At 57.3% G+C, this 10,524-nt stretch overlaps 1 protein-coding gene across 2 annotated transcripts in view; it reads left to right on the top strand.

Moving 5' to 3' along the window:
* Nucleotides 1-571: 571 nt before the first annotated feature.
* Nucleotides 572-10,524, top strand: part of SELENOI (selenoprotein I) — a 32,859-nt gene continuing 22,906 nt past the window's right edge. The window contains exon 1 of one of the 2 annotated variants that reach the window (XM_064448407.1): nt 572-723. In XM_064448407.1, coding sequence (XP_064304477.1) covers nt 676-723 — 48 coding nt within the window. In that variant the 5' untranslated portion in view covers nt 572-675. The remainder of the gene's footprint in view (nt 724-10,524) is intronic. The other variant, XM_064448406.1, reaches the window with a different exon arrangement.

Here is a 10,524-nt window from a genome sequence, read left to right as displayed (position 1 = left end):
TAGGGCTGGTGACTGCCCAGCTCTGCGGTGGGTCCAGACCCCTCTGCAGGGCCTCGCCGCCCTCGGGAGCACCAACAGCTCCCCCCAGCTCTGCAGGACTCGTCCTGATTCCGTAAGAGCCGGTTAAAATGACTGTCTGGACTCAGTTTTGGAGTTTTAGGAAGCAGGCGGTCTTTCGTTACAGCGCCGGGTGCATGGGGGACGATTCCTGCTAGTGCGCGCCCTCGCTGGAGGTCATTTTGACATTGATCGCGACAGTTAACACATGGCGCCTATCTAACGGACAATCATCGACATGACTGAGCATCCTCTTCCTCCATTGGTCTGTATCTTCTTCGCTTAAATTTAAAGCTACAGTGTGATTTAATTCACTGTGCACACTCAAGAGGAGTGGGGGGGACACGTTCATTTTCCCCCGTAACAGTCATTTTTTAGGGGCGGTGCCCGCCAGAGGCAAAGCGGGCTCCCCTCGGGGCGCGGCGCCCTCCCGCCCTGCAGGCGGCGCCCTTCCGGTCCCCCGCCGGGCCGGGCGGCGCGCTGGGCGGGGCGCCGTGACGTCGCGGCCACGCCCGGTGGGCCGATGCGGCGGCGGGAGGCGGGCTACGGTGGCCGGCGGGGGCCTGACGGGGCGCGGAGCGGCGGGATCGGTACCGGTTACCGGTCGGTGCGGCCGCCATGGAGTACGTGACCGCCGAGCAGCTGGCCGGCTTCGGCAAGTACAAGGTACCGGTAGCACCGACCGGCGGGATGCGGGGGTCGAAGAGGGGGCCTGGCGCCGGGAGGGGGCCGCCGTCCCGAGTGGGGCCGCCGTGCCGTGGGCGGGAGGTCTCGGGGGACGGCGTATGGAACTGGGGGGGGCGGGGGGTTTGCGGTGGGGCCCTGTGCCGTTGGGGGGGGGGGGAGGGCTGCCGTGGGTCCTGGCCCCGTGGAGTGGGAGCCGCGGGGCGCGGTGCCGTGGGGCGGGGGCAGCCGCCGTGGGGCCCGGGGCCGTGGAAGGGCAGAGTGCTGGGTATGAAGTGTCCTCCCTCGCCCCGACCCGTGCCCCATCGTGGGGTGGGGTGCGGTGCGGTGGGCGCTCGGCTCCGTGCAGGGCTCCCACCCCACGCTTGGTTCCCCGGGTGGGACTTGCCGTGGGCAGCGCAGCGCGGCCAGTGCGATGCAGGCTAATAAACCGTTTTCTTTCTCCCCCCACCCCGAACTATTTCACGGTGGGGGGCGCTGGGCGCTATGAGGACCACCGTGGTGGAGGCGTGACCGTGGGAGGCTTGGGACACCCCCTCCTCTCTGGAGGGGACGTGGGGACCGTCGCGTGCCCCACAGCGAGCCGAGGTGTCTCCACCTGAACACTGGCTGCCCCCAGCCCACTTCCCAGCGGGGCCGAGGACGCCGTGTGCGATGCTGCGGGGGCACGTGGTCCGTGGGGCACCCCCTGGCTGTTTGTCGTTGTTTCCCCCCACCCGGGGCAGGACAGGCTGTGTGCCGTGGGGACGGCGGAGCGTGGCGTGATGGCAGCTGTGCTCCCCAGCCGTGCTCCTGGGGTGGGGATGCATCTTCGTGCACACCAGACAACGTTACTGAGTGGGGCGTGATCGCAGAATCCCAGACCGGTTGGGGTTGGAAGGGGCCTCTGGAGACCACCCCGGCCCACCCCCTGCTGGAGCAGGCACCCCCAGAGCAGGGGCACAGGGCCGCGTCCAGGCGGGGGGTGAATGTCTCCAGGGAAGGGACCCCACAGCCTCTCTGGGCAGCCTGTGCCCCTGCTCTGGCACCCGCACAGGGAAGGGGTTTGTCCTCATGTTCAGGTGGAGCTTCCCGTGTTCCAGCTTGTGCCCGTGGCCCCTTGGCCTGGCGTTGGGCACCACTGAAAAGAGCCCGGCCCCATCCCCCTGACACCCACCCTTCAGATATTTATAGGCATTGATGAGATCCCCCCTCAGCCTTCTCTTCTCCAGGCTGAACAAGCCCAGGTCTCTCAGCCTTTCCTCACGAGGGAGATGCTCCAGCCCCTGATCCCCTTGGCAGCTCTGCCCTGGCCTTGCTCCAGCAGTTCCCTGCCCTTCTTGAACTGGGATCACACTGGATATGCATGCCCCACTCCAGGCCATCCCTGGGAGCGGGGGGTGTTGCTGGGCACCGCCTGGGTGTGATCGGGAGCGGCACCGTGGCGTCTTCCCTGTCCCCCCCTCAACCCCTTCCCAGGCTGGCAGCGACGTGGCCAGGAGGGGCGGCTGTGGCACGTCACTGCACGCAGCGAGGTGGGCGCCCCGGCAGGTTGTGCTGTGGTTGCCCCACTCATGAAAAGGAGCTCTGGGTGTGTGGGGTCTGCATGGCGGTGGGAGCATGGCCAACCCAGGGACTCCCCCACGTTTAGCTCAGGACCATGTTGCTCCTGCCCTGTGGCTGCTCCCCACACAGTCACACCCACAGAAACATGGCAGAGATCGTCCGCATCTCCCTGTGCGAGCGTGGCAGTCTGTGTCTCGTTCAAAGCGCTGGAAACCTTTGAAGGAGGCCGCTGTAAGTGCTAACAGGCTCTGCTGTGGCAGTTTAAATCTCTAGGGGGTGATTTGGGGCCAAAGCATGTGGCATCCTTAACGCAGGGAAACACTGGATTGTGTGTTTATCGGGAGGGGAAGGTGGTTGCCGTATTTTTTCTTCTCCCACCCCAGCAGAGAGGCTAAAAGGGTTTATGTCACTTTCTCCTTTGCTTTGCTCTTGTTTTAGGCTCCATCGCATCGGACCATGTTGCAGTTGTCCTTGCAGGGTGGCTCATGGGGTGTCATTTAAGCATGCAGGACAGTTAGGACAGGTCTGGTTTGGACCCTGCTCCACAAAAAAAGACGTGGACAGGTGGGAGGGGGTCCAGAGAAGGGCCACAGATATGATCAAAGGACGGGGAAGCTGCCATATGAGGAAAGGCTGAGAGAATGGTTTGTTTAGCCTTGAGAAAAGAAGGCTTAGGGGAGACCTTATCACCATGTACCAGTATTTAAAGGGTGGCTACAGAGAAGAGACCCCCTTTTCACAAGGGGTCACATGGAGAAGACAAGGCGTAATGGGTCTGAGTTGCTCCTGGGGAGATTCTGGTTGGACACAGGTGGAAAATTTTTTCGCAAGGAGAACAATCTGCCGTTAGAATAATCTCCTCAGGGAAGTGGTGGATTCCCCAACGTTGGACACTTTTAAGATTCGGCTGGGCAGGGTGCTGGGCCATCTTGTCTAGCCCGTGCTTTTGCCAAGAAAGGCTGGGCCGGGTGATCCCTGAGCTCCCTTCCAAGCCGGTGTTCGGCGATGCGCTCGGGGAGCGAAGCAGGTGACGTGCTGTCCTGTCTAGCTGGGTGAGGCTGGCTGCGTGGGTCTGGTCTCCTCCTGGGGCGGTCAGGGCTGGCTCGTGGGCTCCTTTTGCACGCTCAGAGCTGATGAGCTGGAGATAAATCGACTCGGTAGGGCGGGTTTGGTCAATGTGACAGGTTGTGTGAGGTGTCCTGTCAAAGGTGAGTTGTATGGGGATTCATCAGTAAACTTTAACTGTGTTCAGGGAGAGCAGGATAGTGGGTTTGTGTGGATGCTGGATAAAGGGAAGCAAAACTCACTCAGCTTTGAGCCAGGCCTCCCAAAGCGGCTCATTTTGCTCCTGCGAAGACAACGCTTTTGCTTGAAGAGGGAGACCGTTGTGCGTTCAGCCTGTTTCCAGTAGCGCCTGGAGGGATTTGTGGTGTTGCCACCTTCCCTCCCAGCACCCCAGTGGTGATGAAGGGGTCTCCGCCCTCTACAGGTGGTGCTGCCAGTTGAACTTGGCAGGGTCCAGGCTACTGCAGCAACCTTCTCATTTGTGTAGCAGGCACCGAAGACCTGCTCCCAGGTCATGGTCTTTCTGGAGACGCCTCTGATGGAAACACCGCTGCAGTTAAGTCTGTGAACAGGACCCTGAATGCAGACTGGGGCGAGGAGGAAAGCCCCGCCTAGCATATAAAGCTCAGCATGGGCAGCACTGGCTGCTTACTGCCACCAGTTACACGCTAGCGTTGTGTTTTCTGGCCTTGGTTTCGGCTGGCAGAGGGCTGAAATGTGTAAGCCGGTCTCCAGTGGAGGTATCACTCCCAGCCTGGCACAGCTGAACCAACAGGCAGAGGCCAATAAAGCTGCGTATGCCCTAGGGGGAGGTGTGCGGTCTTACTGACAGAAGTAGCTTTGCTCAAGAGATTGTGGTTTTACTGAGTCAATAGGGGCTTTGATAAATAGTGGGCAGGTTCACACGTCTTGCTCGAAGAGCATCGTTTCTACCCTGCGCTGATCCTCAGCTTCGTGGGCTCGTCGGGGCTGTGCAACACTGTCAGTTTGAGTACCTGCAGGTGAAAGCGCTTTGCTGGAGATTGCAAGAAACTGGATTGAGAAGAGCAATCAGCGCTGACAGGCTGGGTTACCGTAGGAGCTAACGAGGCCCAGGTTGGTCTCTCTGCAGTGCTCCCTTCCTCCATGTCTTGTTTGCTTGGGGAGCTTTTTTTTCCTTTGCTATTTTAGACCTGAGAAAGCGGCTGATGCAGGCACAAACCTGATACTGGGTCACGTATTCCAGCCGTGCTTCAGGCATTGAGGCTTGTCCTGCTCTCCCCTTTCTTTGCCTGGAAGGTGTGACTCTGGATCCAGCGCCGCTCTGTTGATGAAAAGCTGGTTGACCTGGGTACGACTAACTGTTCTTGCCCAGAAAAAGGCGACAGCGTAAGCTGTCACCCCAAACGGGCAGAGCAAGGAAGCAGCAGTGTGGGATGTGTATGGATGGCAATGCAAAATAGCGGAGCAGTAACGTAGCTGTTGCTGAGCTGCTTTCCCTGCCTCGTCCCCAAAGTGGGGGGACATATCGGAAGAGGTTGGAGTGTGGCAGCAGCACAGCACGTCACCTGAGAAGGTGGCTCATGTTGTGTCACTTGAATATGAACCCAAAGCCAGTGTGGCGGGAAAGCAGCTCGGACGAGTGATTGCTTTTAGGTAGGACTGGGCAAAAAGGGGATGCGTGGTCGGAACCAAACCCTCTGCGCTCCACCAGTTCCTGCTGCAAACGGCTCTGCAGCCTTTGACTCTGCCTCAGCTTTTAAGCAGGAGCTTTCCAGCCCGCACGCGATACATTTGGAAAAGAGCAAGCGGATTTGGGGGGATGCGGAGGAGGCAACATGTGTCCAAGGGAAGGAACATGTCCGTGCTCTTGGCGAGGAGCTGGTGTCCCTGGAGCCGATACAGCAGGAGCAGAAGAGCTTCGTGCAAGATGATCCACATCTTTCTCCAGCCCTGGCTGGTTTACTCCTCCCGTTGCTGCCAGGAGCGCATATGGGAAGCGGCGAGTCAGAAGTCCAGATGGCTTTAGCTTTGCAGCGTGCACATTTCTCCTGGCTGGGGGAAAGGTAGGTGTAGGCTCCTTCTGTCACAGGCTGGCTCAGAGCCATGGGTGGTCGGGGGGGTAGAGGGAACCGTCCTTTATCTGCTCTTGAAGGGACACCAAAGAGCCTGAGGAAGCTGTGCAGTGCAGTTATCAGAGAGTTTTTACTTGTACCTCTAACACTTTTTCAGTAGGAGACTGTGGGGTTTGGGTGCAGCATGTGTACCTTTGGAGACAATTTAAGTTAAGCTAACCTAAAACGGGAAAGAAGGCTTTCTTTGCCGGAACAAATGCATCCTTTGTAGCTAACATGTTGCAGCCCTGCCTGGCAGCAGCGTGCCAGGGCTTCCCCCAAGGAGATGCTGTACGCAGCGGTCAGAGCTGGACAAATCCTACGTATGTCTCCTCCGGCTTGTCGGCCTAGTGCAGATGATTGATGCTTCTGGCAGGGCGGAGGTCTTGATATCAAAAATAAAGCTCTTGTTTTGAGGCTGTAAAGCAGGATGCATGTGTTGGCTTTCTGAAGAAAAGGAAATGAGATGCTCTGCTATTGTTGAGTATTGAACGTCCTCTGCCAAAACCAGATGCTCTGGTACTGTTAAGTATTGAATGTTGTCTGCCAAGAAAGATGCAGCCAGGCACTGCTGTTTCAGGGTGTAAACCTTGCAGTTGGATGCCAGAGGTCATGACCTAGTGCTTCTTAAACCTGTCTGCAAATTGCTTTCTAGCAGGCTTCTGGGCAACCTCCTTCTATAAAGTTATGGGGGGGGGGGGCAAAAGGGGACAGTCTGGAACATTCACAGAGGTGTCTGCTCCTACTTTGCTTTCTCTGGGAGAAAGACCTACCCCTTTCTTCCCTCCAGACTGCCTCTGAGTCTTGTTTTCACAGAGCAACCCAAACAACTCTCCCTTGTGCAAGTTGTCTCTGCCTTTCCCAAGCGTGGTGCCCGGAGCTGGATGCAGCGTGTGAGCTGGAGCCTTGTCAGCACAGCAGGAGGGGAAGGATGGCTTCGTGTGCTGCATACAGCGCTCGCGTCCCTTCTGCTCGTGCGTCTCGATGAGCTGCACGTCGCTTTCTGCGGCATCGTGACTCCTGTGGCTCGTTTCAGTGGGTCGGGAGGCTGCGCTCGCCGCTGCCACGGAGCCAAGAGCAGCTGCGGGAAGTGAGACTGACTGCAAGTGAGGGCAGTGTGCTGGAGTTTCACGTGTCCTGTTAGTTGCAGACTGCTTCAATGATTTGCCACTATCTTTTTGTGTTCCAGTTACGTGCCCTGCGTTTCCAGTAGCCTTTCTTGGCCCGGTGTTGTCTGAGCTGCTTGCGATTCTGCTTGATTCAGCCCTATGCTATGGGGTCCTGCACTGGTGACTTCTGGTGGGATGGAGTTGCTGGTGACTATTCCTGGGGCATGTCTTACAGCCAGGTGTGTGGTCGCTGTGTGGCTCTTTCATCCAGCTCACATAGGAGCAGGGAAAGTACTTGAGTGACGAGTGTTGTAAAGCTCTGGCCATGCGTGTAAGTGGTCTCTGCTTGTGTGCTTTCCTGACCTTGTGAGCTGGGTGGAACTGCAGGCACAAGCCTTGGTTGTGATGCCATCTGGACCTTGGGCCTTCCTTAAGGGTATGTGTTATCTTCAGGAGTTTGGGGGAAATGCCAGCGAAGGAGGATGTGGGAGTGCTGCTCCGTACGTGTGATGTGGGAGGAATGCGAGAGGGAAGGCAATGACATGTGTCCTGTTTGGGTCCAAAGGTGGGACAGGCTGGTATCTCACCCGGAGGCTTTCGGAGCACGTATGAGCTCAGCAAGAGGAAAGTGAATTGGGGCGTGGGAAGCGCCTTTTGTAGCAAAACTATCGCACCCTAAAATCCTTCCAGTTCTGTGTCCTTGCTTCAGAGCAGGAGCTGGCGATGCAGCCCGTGGGGAGCACGCAACCAGCAGCGGCACGGGGGAGGCCAGCTGCAGCCCGCTCGCCGGTGGCTGTTGTGAAGAGGCTCTTTGTCTCATCTGCGCGGGCAGCAAAATGAAGTCCTCTCGGTCTCTGCTGCCGCATGCCTGCTGGGCTGAGGGCTGGGAGCAGCCAGCAGTGCTCAAGGACTGAGAAAACATGTCCAGGCTCGCTGCTCATCCCACCTTCTCTCTGCAGTGACCCGTGCTTTGCTGCAGCAAATGCATCAAATGGGCCTCTGATCCATACGTAGCATGCTGGACAGACCCTGTGCTAGAAGATGTTTCCCTCATTTCAACCATTCTAGCTATGATAGGATTTTCTTACAGGAAAAGTGGCTTGTGTCAGCACTGGGGTGGCCAGCAGGAGCCGGGCAGGGATGGGGCCCCTGTGCTCGGCCCTGGGGAGGCCCCACCTCGAGTGCTGGGCTCAGGTTTGGGCCCCTCGGGACAAGAAGGGCCTGGAGGGGCTGGAGCGTGTCCAGAGAAGGGCAGCGGGGCTGGGGCAGGGTCTGGAGCACAAGTGTGCTGGGGGGCGGCTGAGGGGGCTGGGGGGGTTTAGCCTGGAGAAGGGGGGGCTGAGGGGAGCCCTTCTCGCTCTCTGCAGCTGCCTGAGAGGGGCTGGAGTGAGGGGGGGGCTGGTCTCTGCTCCCAAGTCACCAGTGACAGGACGAGAGGAACCGGCCCCAGGCTGCGTCAGGGGAGGTTTAGGTTGGATGTGAGGGAAAATGCCTTCCCTGCCAGAGGGGTCAGGCCCTGGCACAGGCTGCCCAGAGAGGTGGAGGCATCTAGCTTAAAGGATTTCTTTTTATCATGGAAGTACTCTCCTCCTGGATGCTCTTCCCCCTTTTCTGCACCCTTCTTCCAGGTGGGGACCCCTGATCTCCTGGGCTGTCACCAGCCCGAGGCAGCACCAGCAGCAGACCCGCCAGGCACTGCAGATCCACGAGTTGTGTATGTATCGTGCTTTGGCTGTTGATTCAACAGTTTCTATAGGCTCCTTAAGCAAACGGCATGAAGTGGGACTGCTGGTCCCACGTGGTGCCCTCCCTGCCCTGAAAAAGAGGGTGCTCTTCCCCTCAACCAGCCTCAAGAAATCCTCTTGTGTTCAGACTTCCAAGTGCCATGGAGAGCAGGGCCACAGCCGCTGCGCTGCGGGAAGCAGGTAGCTGGAAGCTGTCCCTGGCAGGCTTTTCTAGGCTGCTCTGGAAATACAAGCCCTAAAGAGATCCCTACAGGGTTTGCTCTGCCATGCAGAGACACCACTGTGTGCTGGGGCAGCTCAGACCAGTGGAACAGCAAAACTGGTAGTGAGAGCAGCAGAAAGGAAAGCTTTTTGATGCTAGTGATGTGAGTGTGAGGCTTGAGGCCACAGTGATTAAAAGGCCAGTCTCCCTCACCCCCAGGAAACAGCCTGCCTTCTCCTGCAGGGTCTGTAGCAGGAAGGGTGTGGTGGGGAAGCCTTTGAGCCCTGTTCTTGAATCACTTCACTCCTTCCCCAAGGGCTCTTTTAATTGCTCTGAGCAGTGTGTGTGCCTCTGCCTTTAAACAGTGCACAGCTTCCCAAGGAGCCGCTCGGCTGAGCTACGTGGCAGAGGATGCCATAAAGAAGTCCAGAAGTCCTCCCAGCCTTCATGGCTTTTAAGATGAGCAGCTGTAAAAGTTAGAGGTGTTCTTTCTTCTACCGTTCTGCAGTTCAGTTCAGGGCTTTGAACCTCTGCCCAGCTTAGTGTGTCTCTTGCAGCTCTCGTGGTCTGAAAACCACCCAGCTCCTGTGGTTGCAGGAGGCAGTAGCAGTGTTTATAGGTTAACTGGAAATGACTGGGCTCACAAGCCTTGGCTGAGCTTTTGCTCTGTGCTAAGCAGTGGGATGAGGGTAAGGGATTTATCTTGCTTTCTAGAGACACTTATGATGTGTGTCGTAAGGTTTTGATGAGTGATGAGCTAATTCCACTACCGGGACTTAGTCTGCGTGTGTTTGCATCTCTTCATCTTCAACAGTTGTGAAATTGCTGCCGGCAGCTCGGGGTGCTGTTTGCTGCTGCTACAGGTCTGGTTTGAGCCATGGCCTTTGCATTACGGGGTAGCGAAGATATCGAACCATATTTTGGTGGGGGATTCCCAAACTCTCCATTTTTAGCCACACAGGGGCAGTGATGAAGCTCTTTGTGGTCAGGGACCTACTGCTACTTCAGTACACAGTGGGCCTGGCAGGGTTTCCTGGGAGGAACTTCAAACCTCTGTGGGTTTTTATGTGAGAAGATGACTTGCCTGGGGACACGCAGCTCGACTGTATTGGCTGCATCAGGGGCATCAGCACGACTGTCGGGCCAGGGCTGCTCTTCTCTGGGTGGTTTGGTTGACGCTCATGCTGCTGCAAAGCACCTCTCTGCCCCTTCCTTCTGAGGAGGGAAGCTGTCTTTGCCTCCACGCTGCTGTTTGGGGTTTTTACTACAGTCCCTACCCTTAAAGGCGTGAATTCGGCAGCTTGTGTGTGCGATGGGCGCAGGTAGCGCTTTCCTTGTCCTGTCCCGCAGCGGGAGCCCTCACAGCTCTGCTCTTGCTGTGCAGGTGAAAAATTGACTGCTGCTCACATCCCTCTGCATCCTTTGCCCTGCCTGAAATGAAGATTGCTGTCCCCAGCTGGTGGCTGGGGACCAGGTTTGCTAAAACCAGGTGCTTTTCTCATGGTTGTGAGTGCAATGGAGGAGCAGGAAGCAGAGCTGCTCCTCAGCAGCCTTTTGGTCTTCAGATTTCCTTTAAAAAGAAAGAGTCTATTTACATTTTTTGCTTTGGATATCTGATAGATCTTTGCATGCACCTTCCTCCTTTGCTGTCCCACTTGTAGGCTGCTGTACATCTCCCACACCCTCTATAGGGAGCTGGCCGAGCGCACTGGCCCGTCGCTGTTGGTGGTGTCAGCACTGAGCCGGTCCTAAAATTAATGGCCACAGGGATGCGGGAAGGAAGGAGTAGCTGAGGTGGGCGACACTGATGAGCATGCTTGGCTGGTGTATTTGGCTGTTCGACCTCTTCCCACGTGCTGGAGGAGCCTCCGTAGCCCTGTTGGAGAGACAAGGCTGGTGGGTGGCTTGGGGAGGAGAGCTGGGTTGCAGCTCTTGCCTCGAGTCCTTGCCCAATGTTGTAAGACATGCAAAGCAGTCACTTAAAAATAGCGTAGGCTGCTTGTCAGTCTGTCTTGGGTCTCTTT

This window comes from Phalacrocorax carbo, chromosome 3, assembly GCF_963921805.1.
Source record: "Phalacrocorax carbo chromosome 3, bPhaCar2.1, whole genome shotgun sequence".
Taxonomy (NCBI): Eukaryota; Metazoa; Chordata; class Aves; order Suliformes; family Phalacrocoracidae; genus Phalacrocorax; species Phalacrocorax carbo.
This window is presented reverse-complemented; position numbering and strand designations above follow the sequence as displayed.